Raw genomic sequence first — 20,804 nt, forward strand, 5'->3', positions numbered from 1 at the left:
GCAGTATGTCCACTGTGCACCCCGCAGTATGTCCACTGTGTACCCCACAGTATGTCCATTGTGTACCCCACAGTATGTCCACTGTGTACCCCGCAGTATGTCCACTGTGTACCCCGCAGTATGTCCACTGTGTACCCCGCAGTATATCCACTGTGTACCCCGCAGTGTGTCCACTGTGTACCCTACAATATGTCCACTGTGTACCCCGCAGTATATCCACTGTGTACCCTGCAGTATGTCTATTGTGTACCCCAAAGTATGTCAACTGTGTACCCCACAATATGTCCACTGTGTACCCCACAGTATGTCCACTGTGTACCCCAAAGTATGTCCACTGTGTACCCCGCAGTATGTCCACTGTGTACCCCAAAGTATGTCCACTGTGTACCCCGCAGTATATCCACTGTGTACCCTGCAGTATGTCCACTGTGTACCCTACAGTATGTCCATTGTGTACCCCAAAGTATGTCCACTGTGTACCCCGCAGTATGTCCACTGTGTACCCCAAAGTATGTCCACTGTGTACCCCGCAGTATGTCCACTGTGTACCCCAAAGTATGTCCACTGTGTACCCCACAGTATGTCTACTGTGTACCCCGCAGTATGTCCACTGTGTACCCCGCAGTATATCCACTGTGTACCCCGCAGTATGTCCACTGTGTACCCCACAGTATGTCCACTGTGTACCCCGCAGTATGTCCACTGTGTACCCCACAGTATGTCCACTGTGTACCCCAGTATGGTTATGTTGGTCCACAATAGACCCCAGTGGAGGCCCACTCAGTCCTCACTGTGGGCTGACTCATCGGGGCCTCTCCTGGGCCCCAATGAGCAGACAGACAGATTCCTCTCTTTATAGCTAGATTACATCGCTAAACGACCTATTCTGTCGTTGAGGACATGTTGAACTGTCTGTGTTTTTTACCTGTAAGTCCTGATGACAGTTTCCATTCTTTTTTTGGGCTACCAGGTCACCTCCTGCCTGAAAGGAGGAGATGTGGTATCACTAAGCAGGAGAGTGTTTCAGGGGGTCTTCCGCAGGTTTAGTGTCGTCTGAGGTTAATTACACAGTATCATCATAAGACATAAGAAGATGGCCTTGTGGCTCTCCTCTCTCCAGATGGCCCTCGTACTCTGTCACTCTTGTCTAATTCTGTCTGATGCCAGTCTGAGAGCCGAGCAGCTGTTATCTGAGGATATGATACAGCTGTCAGCGGAGGTCAAATATAACCGACATTAGGAACGACGTGCCATACTTAAGACATTGTTTAAGGCTGTCAAGGGGTCTCTGTTGTGAGAAACAACATCTGGTGCCCAGAGAAACAAACCATATAGAGCATTTACCATCCAGTGGGCCCTTAAGACAGGGGCCTATTTTTGACATGCAGATTATCACGTGATTATCATTCTTCAGGCATGATGTGGGACTATTTGCTCAGTAGAAATACAGAAAAGGTTTGTCAAATATTTTCTGACAGCTCAACAAAACTCAGCATTTGTCTTTATGGAAATAGTAACAACTGCACCATCACCTCCCAAACCCAAAGGAGCAGCTGAAACTGAAACCAACACCCTCTTGGCGCCCACATGGATCATTTTCCAGCATTGTGATGTTTTTTATTTTTATTTTACTGGCCGTGAAAACCACAAGAATAATTGTACATGTACGTATGTATTTGTGAGTTACAGAACAGGCTTTATAAACACAGCCCACCAAGAATAATGCCCCCACTGCACAGCAACATTAATATGATCCAACCTACCTCTGCAGCAAAGCACACCTGGTCACGTTTAAGTTGATCTGCAAAAACAAAACAAAAAAAGAAGACAAAATCAGGGAGTTTTCACGAAAGAAAAAACATGACTTTCACATCTACAAATAATGACTCAATAACTCACCTCATCTGCTCTGACTGGAACGTTTCCATTTAAGTTTGAACCAACAGCAGATATTAATATAAAAGAGCTGTGACCCAAATCGAGGAACCAAACTGAGGATTCAGCTGTTAAAGCCAACTGGCAAATTATTAATTACTACAAAAGTAAACTCTCAGGATCACGAATGAAACGCATACCATTCTCCTTGGGGGTCTCTGAGGTCGTAAAGCATCAAATACACTTAAAATAGACAGGGGAGAGCTTGTTTTCTTTTTTCTTAACTGTTAAGTCCGCATTACGATTGGCAGCAAACTTATTTCGGCCTTCAGCTGCCTGTTGTTCATGCTAACGTTAGCTAACTGTTAGCTAGTGGCTACAGCTACAAAATTCAAAAATGATTAGTATTGTTTTAAATTATGTGACTTAAGTATACATACATTTTTAAAAGTCTTCTAAAATCCTCGTAAAATGTCTCATTAGCTAAGGATTAGCATCAAGGTGACGTAAGCATATATTAGCATTCATTTGAAAGCAGACTTTTTTAAGTACAATTCTGTCTACCAGATATTTATATCAGATACATGTATTACAGCTGCTATAAGTTATTATCACAACGCTAGTGAACAATACTATGCAATAGTAGGAGTTCTTTAACTGAACATTAATTTAAGATCTAAACTTACAGCATTTGAACATGAACTTGTGCCTCGTCACTAACAGAGCTGCAAGTAACGTCTTTGTGCTTCTTGTGTTATTTACACGCACGTTATTTACACGCACTTCATAAGAAGTATATTTTATACATTTGGTGCAAAATTGTCCCCTTTTCTATTCAAGTTAACCTCATTGCAAAAACATTCCAGTTCACAAAGATCTGCGCTAATAGCCACGCGCAGTTACAGTGAAATTATTAGCGTCTTCAGAGAGTTGGTGACTTTACTATTAATTATTATTATTACAACTGCAATCGGACAAAGAGGGCAAATTTCACTCAACTGCAAAACTTCATGGGCCGTAATATCGTCGCTACGTTTCGTGAACGGGACGTTGAGACGGGGCAGATGTGGCCCCGGAGATACAAATTCAACCAGACGATGAGCGAGATGAACATGAAGCTTTCGTATTTAATGTGACAGCAACAAGACGATAAACGTACATCACACTTCTGTTTGAACAGTTTAGAAAAGACGACATGACGTTAGTACAGGTCGAAGGCTGAATCATGCTTCTGCTGCAGAGGAGCCGCTCTTTGCTTCGTCCATTGCTGCCATGCTAACGCAACGCTTTGGGCTAACGTAACTCTGTGTCAGACGATCGCCGTATGAGACAAATTTGTTCATAGATTGCATTTTGAAATAGTCAAACCGTAGGGAACAAAGCGGCCTAATTATGAGCCGATAACAAAACTATAGTGGACGTTATTCACTCGTTTTAAATGAAACGTTTACACCATCACTGGTTTTATCTTTTTAATCTTTGAATGCAGAAGAGATATAGCTGTAAGAATCTTTTCTGTGGAAAAAGTAAAGGTGTATATATATATATATATATATATATATATATATATATATATATATATATATATATATATATATATATATATATACATATGCATATGTAAGTTTAAAGATGAACTTGTAAACGATTCTGCTCAGTGAACACATTTAAGTAAATTAATTCATTTTTATTTCTGGATTTTAAGATCGACTCCATAAGAAAAAAAACAATGAAGGTTTACTGTTTGGTTTGAGGAAGCTACGTCTCAGGTGACGCAATGTCTGGATGCAGAAGCATGAGTCAGCCTTCACGGGTATAAAAGCAGGTGTGATTCACCACTCAGGTACTAATACTGACATCGGTACACGCAGTACAAATACATCACAGTACAGTGTCAATACAGGCAAAAGCAGAAGGCAGCTGGGAGGCAAAGAGTTTTGTTCCAACGTAAGATATCCAAAAACTACCTGAAACCTGCAGCATCTACCTCAGATGTATTCACTCAACTCAAGCTTTGGATAAAACACAATTTACTTTTAATAGCCTGAATTAAAAAGGTAAAAGGTTGAAAATAATTGCAGGTTTGCAATCCTACAAACCAACTTTAGCAGGAGATTATCGCTCATCACTTACGTCACGCCATCATCTTTCTGAAGATGTGAACCTTCAGATATTCACACTCTTTATCTGAAACCCTCACGTCTCATCTGTTCAATAAAAAGTAAGTGGTAGGTTTACGGTGGATATGCGGCGTTTTGGAACAAAACTCTCCGTTACAAAGACATTAGACCTGAAAAGCATTCGTTTGAGTCCGACTATCCGCGACGGATCACATTTAACTGTCAAACATCTTCTTCCTGTCAGACTTGTCTTCGATGTTCTTACGCCAGTCGCCCACATCGCGCAGCTGCTTGTCCTGTGAACACAGAAGACGTTTCATTAAAGTAATGAGCAGTAAAAAGAAAGAATTCTCACCCTTCAACCTTTTAAAAAACAACCTATTTTTAGGCACTTTTCTCAAAAATTGCATACCCAAACTAAAAAGGGTGTATCTCTGCAAACACTAGGAATATTTGAATAATGTTTTTTTTTTCATAAAGCAAGCTATGATTTACAGTTTTATATAATAATCGCTCAGTCTGCCCCCCCGAGGGGATTGGTTTCTAATTATTTTGATCAATAAAGCAATGTCTTCAGATTCCAGTACCAAACTTTGTAAGTACTTTAGTGTTATTATAACTATTGGCCCAACCTACAAAATTACAAGTTTTAATAAACCACATTAATCCTCAAACTCTTGCTGCCAGTCAAGCAAAACGGGAGCCAATAAGAAACCAAGAGACCAAACTAAACCGCAGTTTTAGGGACAATATTGACATTGACGGCGGTGGTTTTCAGACTGAAGGGCAGCAGCTCACCTCCTCCTTGACCTCCTTCTTGACCTGCTTCAGGTTGGCCCTCAGGTCCATGTTGACCGTGTGCTTGGAGCCCAGCAGAGCCTTCAGCATGGCGTCGGCCGACATGCGGACCTTCTTCAGACGGGGTCTCTTAAACTTCCCCCTCATGTCCACGATCTTTATGTTGAGGTCTCTGACCTTCGAGGGGGATTCAGGACAAAGTACAGACTTTTTACCAAGAGTAAGATCCTCATATGTTTTTGTGGTCATTTCAGTTTTGTCCTTTTTTTAATAGAACGGGACATTGAAATGATGGCGAGTTTGAAACACAATATACAACAAAAATATATAATAATAATAATAACAATAAAAACATTGAAAAACTTAATTTACCCACAATTGAAAAAAAACATCTTTACTGCAAGAAAAGCATTAAAAGCAGTGTTCACGATATTAATAATATGAGCATTCTGTTCAGCTTTTGTTTGCTACAAAATATATTTTCTTGTACCCTGTTGCTCGTTATTGCATCAATAATATAGCCTCCAAAATACAGTGGTGGAAGAAGTATTCAGATACTTTACTTCAGTAAAAGTACTAATACCACGCTGGGAAAATACAAGTAAAAGTCGTGCATTCAAAACTTTACTTTAGAAAATGTTTGTAAATGTGTTTCTGATAACTGCATGTGTTTTCCTCCTTCATTCTACGAATGCATTTTTGATTGAGTTCATCTACAAAAGTAAACAATGACCTGAAAAAAAGTGTCTGACCTCATTCAGGACCAGGTTGAGTTTGAACTCGATGCAGTATCTCTCCTCCTCGCTGATGTTGATCTGCTCGTGGAGTTTCTTGCAAAGCTCCTGCAGAGGAAACTGTGTTTTAGTCTGTGTTCTTTTTTTTGTGGCTGATTGGATTCCACGGACAGTATCGCGATAAATACTGAAGCATCGCTCAGTATCGCTCTTTTATTTAATCAATTATAAACTTTTTCGTCCTAGATAGGTCCTAGGTCAGCAGAGGTCCCGGGTCAGCGTGATCGGTAGGAAGTTGGCAAAACAAAAATGGAGACACCGCAGAAAGAAATTACAAATGCGCCGTCTGTAGACTGTAATACAAACAGTTCAGTTTGTCAGGTGCAACATTTATGATTTGTCCCATTTTGCTGCAATAACAATGATTGGAGTGAGATGAACAGACTGAAAACTTTATCTTACATGATCAAATATGTTGACAAAGTTTTCCTTTGGGGACAATTTGCAGTTGAAAAAAGTTAATAAATCGCAATATAATCAATCTAATGTGATAATATTGCAGTATCGTGATAATATCGTATCGTGACTTTAGTATCGTGATAATATCGTATCGTGACCACCGCTCTTTTATGGAGACAAACGTTTTATTGAGGCCATGTTTGGTCCTCAGATCTATCCGGAAACTCCTCCAGAAGAAGGAGATGATCTGCAGGAGAATTTAAAAAAGACCTCGCAGTCCAATGAGAAGTTGAGAGAACAGCTGGGCAAGAAGGAAGAAGAAATTGCCGACCTTTCTCGGACACTCACCGCAACGAAAAACCAGCTGAGCACCAAAGAAGCGGAACTCAAGACAGGAGAGGCCTGGCAGGAACGATATGAAGCCCTGGTGGAGGAACTTAAAAATGTCTTGGACCGGACCAGGATGACAAACCAGACCCAGGAGGAGAAAGATAAAAATGCCTTGGGGACCAAATTACTCCTGGTGATCAGGTTTCCTCCCACGTAATCAAAAATATTCACTTTAGGCTCATTTGAAACTATTATCACCTTCAATTAGTTCTTATCATGTTGGGTTTACTCCTGGTGATCAGGTTATCCCAAAATAACAATACAAAGAAAAGATCAAATCTATGTTCCCGCCTCTTTGATTAAATATATTATACAATCATCTGACCTGATGGTGACTTTAGCCTTCCTCTTGTGTTAGAGTCGACCCGTTTTAGGTTTTAAATACATAAAAGAACCACATAAATGTGTTTATTGCATCAAAAGCTTTTTTACTTTGTCAGGAACCTCTATTTCAACAAAATAAAACAAAACAAAATGTTTCACTAAATTATAAAACGCTCTGGTTGAAATTATGAGCTTTGTGTTGTTTTGACCCAGTTATAAAAATAATATTTGCTTGATTGGTTGTTATTTTTTTTACCTTGCAAATCTATATTTTGTGTTATGACTTGTTCTGCCTTTCATTTTGTGTTTGTATTAAAGTTCTATTGATGAAAAAAATACTTTTTAGCCTTTAAATATTAAAGCAGGATGTTGATGGTTTGGGTTTTGAGTCGTCAGATCTTCTCAGCCGACTGTCTGAATGATGATGTTTGCGTCTCTACAACAGTTCTGATTGAAGGAAACGAAGCAGCCGGTCCTGGTTCTGTCTCACCGTGAGCTCTTCTTTGGAGTACGGCAGCTCCAGCTCAGGACATTTATCTGCCAGGAACTTCTCCCTCTCCCCGACCTTCACCCCCGCCTCCGCCTCCAGCATGTTGGTGGCCACTAGCAGCATGCAGCCCTGCGGACGGTTCAATATGTTCAGATACAACTTATAAAAAAAAGGCATCTCCACTTTTCTTCGTCAAGAATACAAACTTACTTTCAGAGTGTGCTTGCGCCTCGCGGACAGTCTTTTCCTGCGGGTGGAAACACAAGATGTGACGAAGTCATTCAGCCCGTTATGTTAGAAATACAACAACATAAACATCTTGAGTCAAAAACACAATGTCAGGTGTTCAGAAACGTGTTTTTAAAGAGGAAATAGTCCAATAAATGTACACAAGTGTACTATTTTATCCTATAAAAAGTTCCTCACTCGTTCCTAAATCTGTTCATGAATAACAATAAATAATACATATATTGATACATATCAAACTGTTTACTCACTCGCAGGCCATCTTGGCAGCAGGAATCGGGTGCTGATGCTATCTGATGAAAAACACATAAAAGACAGCGTTAAAATGACATTTGTACCTTTTGATATGTCGAAAAACAAACAGTCAACGAATTAATCCGTCTGGAACAAAGTTAACTGTTGTTGTTTAAAGGCTTCTGGAATAAAACCAAACTTCCTCTTATTGGTTTTGTATGTAACACGATCTGAAATGCTTCCAAAGAATACCAACAAGGACGCAACCTCCAGTTCTGCAGAGTCAAGTCAATGTTTCATGAGTTAAAGCTGCATTCTCTCTCCTGACCACCAGGGGGTGACTCCTCTGGTTGTATAGAAGTCCATGCTTCATGTGTTAAAGCTGCATTCTCTCTCCTGACCACCAGGGGGCGACTCCTCTGGTTGTATAGAAGTCTATGCTTCATGTGTTAAAGCTGCATTCTCTCTACCAATGTTTGAATGTCTTCCCCCTGAAACAGGTGGTCTTCTGTTCTTGTGTTCTTGTGAAATGTGGTTTGCTGTTGTTGTTTCTGCCATTCTAAACTGTCCCTGTGTAAACAACTGTAAATAAATAAATGAAGTGTTCATGTCTCCTTCCCGCCGCAGAGACTCGACCTGTCTCACGTTTCATGTTCGGATCATGTTCATTCTATCTTGAGACTTCAAAGTTAATTCCAGGACATTGAGTGGAACTGAACTTCATAACCAAGGCCGCGTTAATGCCTTAAAGGACCGGGACGGCTATTTTTAGCCGCGCGGCTCAAGGGGATCGAGGTCCAGACGCCTCGGGCACGACGCAGAATATCTCCACAACTATCGGACGGATCGGGATGGAACTTAGTTTTCGGACATTTACGATCCACGGAGGAGCGACTCGTGAGGACTGCGGCGATTCTCTGGCTGTCCTTCTAGAGCCACCAACGGTTGAACTGAATCCAAAGTCTCATCTCACGCTGGGATATACACTTCTAAAAATAGATTATTGTACTTCTCTGTATTTGAGACTCGAGACCAAGACATATCACCTCCGTCCTTCCAATGCTTTTTAACCTTTTAGAAGGTCCCCGAGGGGGGAAGACTGAGCGATTGTTATATAAAACTGTAAATCATAGCTTGCTTTATGAAAAAAAGCCCCAAACTGCTGTATTTAGATGTATTGAACACCATAAGTAATATACAAGTGAAATATATGGTTTGGTACATGAGAAAAATCAAATGTCACAAATGTACCCCAATGCAAATGTTGGAGTCCTCGCCTGAATGTTCTCTGTTCTAAACCCTCTCTAACTTTGTTCTGCTTCACTTAATCCAAGTCAACCTTTGCAGAGAGAATGTTCACATATTGAGCTATGATTTGGGTTAGAGAATGTTCACATATTGTCTATGATTTGGGTTAGAGAATGTTCACATATTGTCTATGATTTGGGTTAGTGAATGTTCACATATTGAGCTATGATTTGGGTTAGAGAATGTTCACATATTGAGCTATGATTTGGGTTAGAGAATGTTCACATATTGAGCTATGATTTGGGTTAGAGAATGTTCACATAGTGAGCTATGATTTGGGTTAGTGAATGTTCACATATTGAGCTATGATTTGGGTTAGAGAATGTTCACTTATTGAGCTATGATTTGGGTTAGAGAATGTTCACATATTGAGCTATGATTTGGGTTAGAGAATGTTCACATAGTGAGCTATGATTTGGGTTAGAGTTGGACCTTACAGCTGCATCATTTCAAAGAAATAATCATCCTGAAGGTGATTTTTTTATAGGCGGACCTGACTTTTTATGTTTCCGTGTCTTCTTCATTTACTCTTAACCAGTAACATATAGACTGATATTTACACATCTGAACAAAATCTCACATTTGTACCTTTTATTATAACACCAACATTATTCAAACAGCCCTAGTGGTTGCAGAGATACACCCTTTTTAGTTTGGGGATGACATTTAGAGGAAAGGGCCTAAAAATAAGTAAGATCCAAAGTAAGATTCTTACACTTTTCCTTTTTTCAGCCCTACTTTTAAAGTCCTGTGTTTGTTTGACCTCGACCTTCTTCCTCCGCTGACTTCCTCGCTCTTCTTCCTCGCTCTTCTTCCTCGGTCACCTGACTTCCTGCCGTCCTGGCTCACGAATGAAAACGAGGGTTTCATGTGAATTACTGTTCAACTTTGAGTTGGTTTAAGTACAGACACCAAATCCTCCAGCCTAAACTCAACTAACCGGGTCTCAAACCTTCCAGATGATTCTTCTTCTCCGAGCCGAGGATGTTTTCTCTCGGCTTGTGTCCACATGTCTACGTGAACTAGACCACGTCGGCACGCGGTCTGGCCGATCGGATCCCGACGAGAGCCGGGGTCCGATCTCGGCGGGTACGGACGGGGGTTTCCACGACTGCGAGGTCGCTTCTCGAGGTCCTCGGAGGCCGGATGGCGTTCGTGACGGAGCGGCGGGATTAGGACGACTATTCCTGGAGCCGCAGCTGTAGAATAATAATAAACGACAGCAGGCTCGTCTCAAAAGACGTCCCGGGACACATAGCTGGCCCAAGAACAAATGGCCGTAAACCAACAACAGGCGGATCATGTCTCATACATAACTGCCTGTCAGGCCGACAGCTCATCTGCTTCACGCTGACGGAAATACAGACAAGAGGCCGCGAGGCATTTAAATCCCACAGCCGAGAGAAAGACACAGATGTCTGGAGGAAGACCGGTGGTTCGAGTCCGGGAGACGACATGAACTAAAAATAAAAGCTCCGCTATTGTTTTTTAAAGAGCCATCCAAATAAAACTGGACTGTAAACATATTTATATCTAACTTTAATGTTGTTACGGTGGGGCGAAGCAACATCAAACATTACTGTTCCATAAACACATGGTAGATATATATGTTGTATGTATGTATATATAAATAAAATGGTTTAATGATGTTAAGGAAGGCTCAAATACCGTCATGCAGTTTACATTTAAAAAACTTTTTGAGAACATATACAATTTTTTTCCAGGGACAATATGTTTTATATGTTGAAATGTTAAATAGCGACTCCAGCTGTCAGATATACTCTAAACACTACAGTACATCAAAGTGAAACACTTTGCTCTGAGATGTGGTAGAAGTAGAAAGTACAACAGAAAGGAAATACTCCGTATGTGTATTACTATATGTGTATTATTGTATGTGTATTATTGTATGACATGAAGCTCCTCAGGAGAAGAAGTAAAAGTCAATCTGTGGAGGAAGACTCCGTTTAGTGGAATGAAGCTTTAACGTCTGAGAACGGGTTCAACCTGGCGCAGGATTAAAGAGAAGCGAAGACGAGACTGAAGCCGGCAGCCGCTGCAGATTAGAGACGCTGAGCTCGGCGCTGACAGGAGGATAAACAGGAGGGTCCGCTTTCAGATGCAGGCCTGTAGTGGTGTCGCCTTTCAGCGAGACCCGTCACCGGCCGCACATCCCGGGATGTACATCACCGACATCCCCGGGATGTACATCACCGACATCACCGTACATCCCGGTATTTTACATCCCGGTATTTTACGGCCAAGTGATGAACATCACCGGGATCATACCGAACATGCCGGGATGTACATCATTTGCTAAAACCCTTCCATCATAAAGAGTTCCCTATTGGACGTGACCCTTTGACAGAAGACCAGCCGAACGCCAAGAATGTTTGACAAAACAAGTTTCTGAACCGGTACAAAACAAACCAGACCTGGAACAAAAACACCACTCAGGACAAAAGGATGAGAATAAAAGAAACCCCAAAACGTTCCAATTGGGTGCCAATAAAAAAAATGCAAATTGCTAAAAGCCTTCCATCATAAATAATCCCCTGTTGGACGTGGCCCGTTGACAAAAGACCAGCTGAACGCCACATCAGGGACAAAATAAACTCATTTCACGGACAAACAAATCTGGAAAACACAACATGAATTCCTAAGAACCGCAGCGACCGGACGAAGATGTTACGCCTGCTGTCCTGCAAAGAATGTGCACACACACACACACACACACACGCACACACACACACACACACACACACGCACACGCAGAAGAAGTCCTTACTTCTGAGGAGTCTTCAGCTCGTCGGAGACACGGATCGAGTCCCGGCCGGACCGAGAGCTGCGAGGTATATATCGCAATCTCCGATAGGCTCTAAATCCTCCACTTTCTCTTTATGGAAGCGGATTAGTGGTCAAACCAATGGGCTGGCAAGGTCATGAAATACAGTCCAGTGTCGTCTGGCCCCCCGGTCGCTCGGCTCATTATAAATAACCCGCCCTTTAAGATTGTTATCTGTATTATTATCTGCTTTCATCCGGCTTCTGGCGGACGGAACGCAGGAAAGTGATTAAACCTCAGAGGCATTTCATAATCAGCAGTTAATACGTTCATATATTGAGCGGGAATTAAAGTCGCGGCCACAGAGCTCAACTGGCTCCAGTCAGATATGTGAGAGGGCCAGTGATGCTTTTATTTTGTAGGAATTCTCTTCCAGAACTAAACTCTGTTCACAGGTTCAACCTGAAGAGACAAAGATCCTCAGAGCAACAGCTGCTGGAGAGAAGAAACAGGAAGCTCAGATTTAACATAAAAACGGCTTCCTGTTTCAGTGTCAAGAGTTTCACAATAAAAGCAGCCCAGAACCAACTGGAACTAACAATTCACCTTTAAACTTCACAATAAAACAAAAGTCTGATCTCATCGCAGCAGAAACCTCTTCCATCAATATGTACTGATCAATAATGAAACGATCAGGATTCTGTCACGTGACACCGTTTCAATCCTTTCATTCTTCTTTTGGGGACTAAACGATTTCCAGTGTAATTCATAAATATAGTGTCTGAATTAATTTAGTGCAAATATTTCGAGTCGTGTGTTCCGATCGGCTGACACTGGAAAATGACGAAACTTCTTTTGTGGCATTGGAACGCGCCTCAAGGCCGTCTGAAATATTGTTTCAGAAATAAGTAAGTCATATTTCACTTTTCTTTTGCTGGAAACAGGTTGCACTGCGGTTGCTAACTTGGCGAGGCTTTGCTTGTTGGCGGATTTGGCGGCATTAGTAGATTCAGTAGGTCCCAAGCTTTCCAAAACGGCGTGCTAATCCTGTGTAGCTTCATGCTATCGATATGGAAATTGATATTTTCCAAACTCGGGGTGCTCTCTCAAGTCACTCTCGAGTCCCTTCGAGTCATATTTATGGTTTATGTTAATATTTATTGTGGAATAGTGTCATAAACATGACAAATGGACTTATATGCTCTTGTGAGGTCTGCAGTCCTTCCTTCCTGCTGCTGTCAGGCTGCACAACAAGCTGAGCTCTCAGTCGACCACAAACACTGACAACACTTTAATCACTTTAATTATGTTCATCATCTGGTGCAATATATAATACATTTAAATACTTTTCATATACTGTATTTACTCCGTCTGTATATTTAATATTGATATTGTCTTCTTCTTTACTGTTTGTATTACTGTTTTACTGTTTATTTATATTACTTGATTATTTACTTATTGTATGTCTCTGTGTGCACTGCTGCTGTAATCCTGCAATTTCCCCACTGCGGTACTAATAAAGGATAATCTTATTTTATCTTATTTTATTTTGCTATGTCCCATCAGTGGCTGTGATATTGATGGATGGACTTGGGAAGAGCTGAACCCCATTTGAGGCAGTTTCTGGGGCGCTGGCCGTTTTTTTTCTCTGTTAGAATAGTTATTATTCAAAACTAAGTTAGTAACTAAGTTATTATGTCAAACTAGATTGAAGAGTTTGACTTGATAATAACATTTTAGCTTTATTATGTTCTATGCACTCCTTCAACAGAAGCTGAATCAATGTGTGTCCACTGCATTTAGAACAAAACGGATTCCAAACATTGAGTTGTTTGATCTTGAAGCGACCCTTTTCATTATATTTGTATTATGGATTATGTTTTAATAGAAAGTTGAACTCACAGTGCTGCTGCGGCCCGGCGGCTGTGGAAGAGACGAGAAAACAAAGTCACATGATTCATCGTGACGTTAACGTGTTCACAGCTCAAAGACCAACATCTTCATCAACACTGTCAATCCCTCTATTCCACATTTACAGGCAGAATACAAACATTTAATAAATGGTTATCACCACAATGATAAGTCATTTTAAACAGACGTAAGGACATTTTAAGTGTTTATAAATTCTCCTGTTATTATTATTAAAGTATAACTGTTTCCTATAATGTGATTTATTGAGTTGAATTTGTTCACAAATATTTTAAGAAACAGTTAAATATCCTTAGATCTAAATTATTACTACTACTCACTATGAATTAAATGTGTATACTTGTTATAAGTGGTAAAAAATGAGGGTTGAAATAAACTGTTAAAACAAACGGTGCAAATCAAAACGACATATTAATATAATTATTTAAAAAAGACTTACCTCCGATCTGTTTCTCTGTTTGTGATGCATGTAGTTTGGTGCTAAAAGTCTCCGTCGGGAAGAAGAATATACTTCACAGAGTTCCTTTCAGGGGACAAATGTTTTTCAACGACATGATTCGGGGTCGTGTTTCTACGTCAACGACGTGTTGAAGACGAGACCGTTAGAAGCTTCGCACGTCATAAAACGAGGAGAAGCGTTAGTGGGATTATGTTCGCTGCTTTTCAACACTCCACGAGACTCATTGATTTACATCCACCTGTTCTATCCATCAGCAGCAGTTACATTCAATGTCATTCATTCATATTATACATTATTTTATACATCATTATTATTGTATTTGTACAATTTAAGCAATGCATTTATTTTGTATACCAATTTAAATTCACAAAATTGAGTTTTAATTAGTGCCACCAGAGGACAGTGAAGCCTTATCCACGATACATCCGCCACTTTATTGATAGTATATCTCACAATGTTTAATACTTATTCTTGAAAGTAATCATCATGACACTTAAAAGTTATTGTCTAGTTATTGTGGAAAAACACACCTTCCAAAGTCGACTACTGTCCCTAAATGATGCAATTTAGCTGCTAGCTAACGTTAATTTTAAAGACTTAAATACTATGCTTACGATTTAACTTGGAGATTCCAAGTACTTTTAATATGGGATGTAATATATCAGTAATGATTTAATTCATATTAATTTGATGAAAAACCTGAGACGTCCGTTCCCTGTTAACGTATCAAGGTCCAGCTAGCTAGTTTCCGATGAATACGAAATTCATCGATTGCCTCCATACGGCTCTCAACATGGCGACAGCTCAGCCGGCGGCTCATAGCTAACAGTGCTAATTTTTTTATTTCTGCCAAAATCTTTTGGATTCCAGTTGTCGAATTCCAACAAATAAGCATGGCTAAAACCTTCAGTTTGTTTATTCAGTCAAACAGTACTATTATTATTTAAAGTATTTGTGCCATCTAAAACATGCGCTGATTAGATCAGCCAATAAATAACCGACACTAAAGATAGTTCAGCTTCCCCTCCAGCAGACGTGTCGCTGGCTTATGCCTCGGTCTCAAACATCTTCTTCCTCCCGTCCATGCCGGCTTTGTCTTCAATGTTTTTACGCCAGTCACCGACTGGTTCCTTGTCCTGAAACACCGAGAGACGACCAGAAATCAGAGCCGGACCAGGAGCTCGTTATCAAAGATCAGATAGTGGTCTGATTAAATAACTGGTTCAATACTAGTACTTTTTTTTAACTAACTTAAATTAAATATTGATTTCATGGAGTAAAAAGGTTCAAGAGGTTTTCATCTCGTCTACCTCTCTACGGCATGTCGAGCCTTCTCTGGAGAAGCACAATTGAAGGTGTAATAAATGTGATTATATTTTAGGTCAAACAACGTCTTTAAAAAAGATCAAATCCAGAATCGAAGAAGTTACAAAGAACTATCGCCTCACTGGAGAAAGAACCAGATAAACTGAACCTATTTTGGAACGCAGGTTTCTATAGAAAACAGTTTCCATCCAAAAGTAGAGCACATTTTAACACAATTTGAACAAATTCTGGAAAAGAAAATGCAAATCTATGCATGTTTCCATCCACTACTGTGATTACCGACACTACTGACGAGATGAGGTGATTAAAGGAGCTCCAGTGCAAGCTCAAACTACCGAAAGCTATGTGAACATGATGGAAATATGACATTTCTCCTTTATGTATTAATGTGAGGAAAGTCTCCTTCATGCATTAATGTGAGGAAAGTCTCCTTCATGCAATAATGTGAGGGAAGTCTCCTTCATGCATTAATGTGAGGGAAGTCTCCTTAATGCATTAATGTGAGGGAAGTCTCCTTAATGCATTAATGTGAGGGAAGTCTCCATCATGCAATAATGTGAGGGAAGTCTCCTTCATGCATTAATGTGAGGGAAGTCTCCTTAATGCATTAATGTGAGGGAAGTCTCCTTCATGCATTAATGTGAGGTAAGTCTTCTTAATGCATCAATGTGAGGGAAGTTTCCTTCATGTATTAATGTGAGGAAAGTCTTCTTAATGCATTAATGTGAGGGAAGTTTCCTTCATGCATTAATGTGAGGGAAGTCTCCTTCATGCATTAATGTGAGGAAAGTCTCCTTCATGCATTAATGTGAGGAAAGTCTCCATCATGCATTAATGTGAGGAAAGTCTCCATCATGCATTAATGTGAGGAAAGTCTCCATCATGCATTAATGTGAGTGAAGTCTCCATCATGCATTAATGTGAGGGAAGTCTTCTTAATGCATTAATGTGAGGGAAGTCTCCTTCATGCATTAATGTGAGGGAAGTCTCCTTCATGCATTAATGTGAGGAAAGTCTCCATCATGCATTAATGTGAGTGAAGTTTCCATCATGCATTAATGTGAGGGAAGTCTCCTTAATGCATCAATGTGAGGGAAGTCTCCTTCATGCATTAATGTGAGGGAAGTCTCCTTAATGCATCAATGTGAGGGAAGTCTCCTTCATGCATTAATGTGAGGGAAGTCTCCTTAATGCATCAATGTGAGGGAAGTCTCCTTCATGCATTAATGTGAGGGAAGTCTCCTTAATGCATCAATGTGAGGGAAGTCTCCTTCATGCATTAATGTGAGGGAAGTCTCCTTCATGCATTAATGTGAGTGAAGTCTCCATCATGCATTAATGTGAGGGAAGTCTCCTTAATGCATCAATGTGAGGGAAGTCTCCTTAATGCATCAATGTGAGGGAAGTCTCCTTTATGCATTAATGTGAGGGAAGTCTCCTTAATGCATCAATGTGAGGGAAGTCTCCTTCATGCATAAATGTGAGGGAAGTCTCCTTCATGCATTAATGTGAGGTAAGTATTTGTACGCTATTTTTAACTTTTCATATTTTTGCTTACAAGCACACAAACACGGGTGGATGGAAACACACCAAAAGAAATACAATCGTCCGTGTCTGCTCGCTCATAATAATAATAATAATAATAATAACAATAATAACAATAACCAGCTGCTTCTTTGCTTCCTCACCTCCTCCTTGACCTCCTTCTTGACCTGCTTCAGGTTGGCCCTCAGGTCCATGTTGACCGTGTGCTTGGAGCCCAGCAGAGCCTTCAGCATGGCGTCGGCCGACATGCGGACCTTCCTCAGGACCGGCTTCTTGAACTTACCCATCAGGTCCTGGACTTTGATCTTCAGGTCGTTGATCTGGAAAGTGGAAACGAGTCTGGATTCACTTCAAACGCCTCGTGCACGCTACAAAACCACACGGACAGCCTAGTACAGCCGAGAAAACGTGATACACCTTCACGAATACTTGCAACCTTCTTGCGACCAGGATTTAGGTTTTTTTTTATTCCAAAATTAGAGATGTTTTTACAACAATTTAAGCAATTTTCAAACATAGATTATCGTTTCAAACAAAGGATTTAATTTCACTGCAAAATGAACAGTTCTTAAAGCACCAGTTAAAAAATGGAGCTAAAGATGTACACTTTGTCGTGAGAAAAGATATTAGTCCCACAGAGGGAACATTTACAGGATTCCAGCAGCAAAGTGGAAAGTGCAAAAAGTGATCAAACAGTAAAGGTATAATAAATATGTAAATCATAAAAACAACGAAAGCTAAACAAGACAATGAAGCAGAGGAAGGTTATGAGGTCATTAAAATCTGAAAGACTGACCTCCATTTTAAAAACATTTACCCAAAGTTCCTCTTTTAAACTCGGTAACCTCCACGCAGTAAAAGATAAAGCAACGTGAGCAAAGAGTTTGAAGCTTCTGCAGGAGTTAAATCGTTGAATAGTTTCATGTAATCTACCTCCTTGTCCGATTTATTGACTTTCGACTCCAGGTCGTATCGCTCCTCGTCGATCCTGTCGATCTTTTGGTTGATCTCCCGGCAAAGCTCCTGAAACACACGGCAGCAACACGGTCACGATAAAGAAATCATCACATATCGTCTCAAATTAAGTTCATTCTATGATGTACATCTTCTAATATTCAATATGACATCAAACATCTCTGTATTAATATAGCTATCTACTAAAGCTAAACACACTGTAACTGCATGTTCTATGGAGGAATACGTACTGTACATAATCTGCTGCAGTCACGATATAAAGCTGAGCTCAGACCTGACGGCATTGCAGGATCTCAGCAGCAACGTCCTCACGAACGCAAGCTATTGCTTTTATGTACAGGGACACGAATAATCTGTCTGTTTTTTTCTTCTTCTTGTCGCTTAGTTCGAAAATAATGCTTGTCTAAACCTAACTGTTGGTTTAGTTGTCTAAACCTACCTGTTGGTTTAGTTGTCTAAACCTAACTGTTGGTTTAGTTGTCTAAACCTACCTGTTGGTTTTAACGTAATCTCTACCTGAAAACAAAATTGTTCCGAGGGACAAAATAAAGAACAAGACCTTTGGCGTCTCTGTACCTGAAAAAAATAAGTAACATTTGTGTCCCTGAAACTAAAAACACATTGTTTTCGAATACACCTTGAATAAGGAAGGTAGCGCCGTAGTAGCACTTTAGTAGCACTTAGATGGCACTTACTAACTTACACTTTGTAGTTTAACTTCATTGAAATTATACTTTCTTGATTATTGTTGTTCTGAGTTTGTCCTCATGGTGGAATTGCACTTATTGTAAGTCACTTTGGATAAAAGCGTCAGCTAAATGAAATGTAATGTAATGTAATGAAACCAAGAGGTTTGGCGTCCCTGAAGCCAAGAGGTACCATCTGGTGTCCCTGTACCTGAAACCAAGAGGGTGGCTGCAGCTCATGGGGATGAGTGATCGTCCTGCAACCACAAGGTAGCCGCCTTGATCCCCGGTCTCCGCTTAGTTCATATGTCAACATGTCCCTGAACAAGACACTTAACCCTAAATTGCTCCCCGGGTGCCTCACTAGGGGCCCACTGCTCCTTGAAATACCAAGGATGGGTCAAAATGCAGAGAATACATTTCCCCACTGTGGGAATAATAAGGGATTATTCTATTCTAGCATTTGGCGTCCCTGAAGCCAAGAGGTAGCATTTTGGTGTCCCTGTCCCTGAAGCCAAGAGGTAACATTTTGGTGTCCCTGTCCCTGAAGCCAAGAGGTAGCATTTTGGTGTCCCTGTCCCTGAAACCAAGAGGTAACATTTGGGTTCCCTGAAGCCAAGAGGTAACATTTGGGTTCCCTGAAGCCAAGAGGTAACATTTGGGTTCCCTGAAGCCAAGAGGTAACATTTGGGTTCCCTGAAGCCAAGAGGTAACATTTGGGTTCCCTGTCCCTGAAGCCAAGAGGTAGCACCTGGTGGCTGCTTCGAGGACGTACCTGCAGCTCCTGCATGCTGCGCGGCATGTGCACAGGAGGACAGTTGTCGGCCATGTAGCGGTGCCTCTCCTGCTCCCGCTCCCTCTCCTCCTCCTCCAGCAAGACTTTGGCGACGGACAGCATCACACTCTGCCAGACAGCAACGTAACATCAGAGTTAAGAGGCATCGCTCTGTTTCTGTGACCAAAACGTGTGAATGTGAAGAGTTTGTTTTATACAACACTGTAAAGAAATGTCAAATAGAAATATTTTACCTTCAGGTGATGCTTGCGACTCGAGGACATCTTTTTCCTGAAGGGTTTGAGAAAACATGTAATGACAGATTGCTATGGCAGGGGAATTGATTTTAGAAAATTGCTGAAATTGATAGATCTTGACTGGAAACAGGTTTTAGGACTCAATGAGAGACGAAATGGTGCAAATGTTGGAACAAATGTTTCTGTTTCACTTCTACCGTCCTGTTATATACACAAGATATGGTTCTTATGATTAGAAAATAACTTAATAAGTTTGACAATTTGAAGTTAAACGTGTTATTGGTCCAAAATAAAACATATACATGCACATATAGATGAATGAGATACAGAATTACTCACTCCGACATCTTGGCGTTTTTTGCTTCAAAGCCTGCAGAAAAACACAATTTCCCATTTTAAATGTTTTATTATTATACAATTAAAGTATCTTAAAATCACAGAAAAGTCAATAAGTATGAGACAGTTGACACAAACAGATGGGAATGGGACACAAGGTGAAGATGGGGTCAGGCTCTCTCCGATCTTTCAGAAATAATAACTCCACTTAGAGGAAACAGGACACCAGCTGGGAGCATCAGCCTTTTCCTCGAGTCTAAATCAGGACAAAGATCTGTGGCTCCAGTTGTCCTCTTGGGCATCCCAGTTATGAAAGATCTGTCTTCTGTGAGATTAACAGGAAACACTTGATACCTCCTTCGTTGGTGCAAACATCTCTGACTGTGCCTCCGGAAATAGAGACAGCAGAACAATCCAGATCTAAAACAACTCACTTCTTAAAGCTGCATTCTCTCTCCTGACCACCAGGGGGCGACTTCTCTGGTTGTATAGAAGTAATTGTATTGTAACATTTTACATAAATATTTGGTAATTTTTGGATTTTTAGACACAAGTACTTACTTTTCAATAATCAAATAATCAAACTGTATTCCTTAATAATCCACATGTAGGTTTTGCTGCTAAAACATAAACACCATCAAACATAACGTCATCAATTTAAAGCAAATTATGGTGACAGTCCTTATCTTCTCATCATTTTTGCCCAATGCACATACGAATATTAAATAAATAAGAAGCTTTTTTCATACTGA

General features: G+C 40.5%; 2 protein-coding genes across 2 annotated transcripts; both read right to left on the bottom strand.

The window, feature by feature from the left end:
• Positions 1-3,441: 3,441 nt before the first annotated feature.
• On the bottom strand, positions 3,442-7,813 carry LOC306741307 (troponin I, fast skeletal muscle-like). Its single transcript, XM_079223584.1, has 6 exons — positions 7,688-7,813; positions 7,401-7,437; positions 7,191-7,319; positions 5,546-5,635; positions 4,794-4,970; positions 3,442-4,291 (listed from the first exon to the last, which is right to left on the bottom strand). Exons 1-6 carry the CDS (start codon positions 7,696-7,698, stop codon positions 4,211-4,213), a joined length of 525 nt encoding a protein of 174 aa, XP_079079710.1. The 5' UTR covers positions 7,699-7,813; the 3' UTR covers positions 3,442-4,210.
• A 7,356-nt stretch (positions 7,814-15,169) lies between these two features.
• Positions 15,170-20,063, bottom strand: LOC306741188 (troponin I, fast skeletal muscle-like; the record flags this gene model as incomplete). Its single annotated transcript, XM_079223439.1, has 6 exons — positions 15,170-15,288; positions 17,167-17,343; positions 17,957-18,046; positions 19,460-19,588; positions 19,714-19,750; positions 20,056-20,063. The coding sequence occupies 6 exons, from the start codon at positions 20,061-20,063 to the stop codon at positions 15,199-15,201; spliced, it is 531 nt and encodes a 176-aa protein (XP_079079565.1). The 3' UTR covers positions 15,170-15,198.
• Between the last annotated feature and the right edge of the window lie 741 nt (positions 20,064-20,804).

This window comes from Taurulus bubalis, assembly GCF_910589615.1.
Source record: "Taurulus bubalis genome assembly, chromosome: 9".
Classification (NCBI taxonomy): Eukaryota; Metazoa; Chordata; class Actinopteri; order Perciformes; family Cottidae; genus Taurulus; species Taurulus bubalis.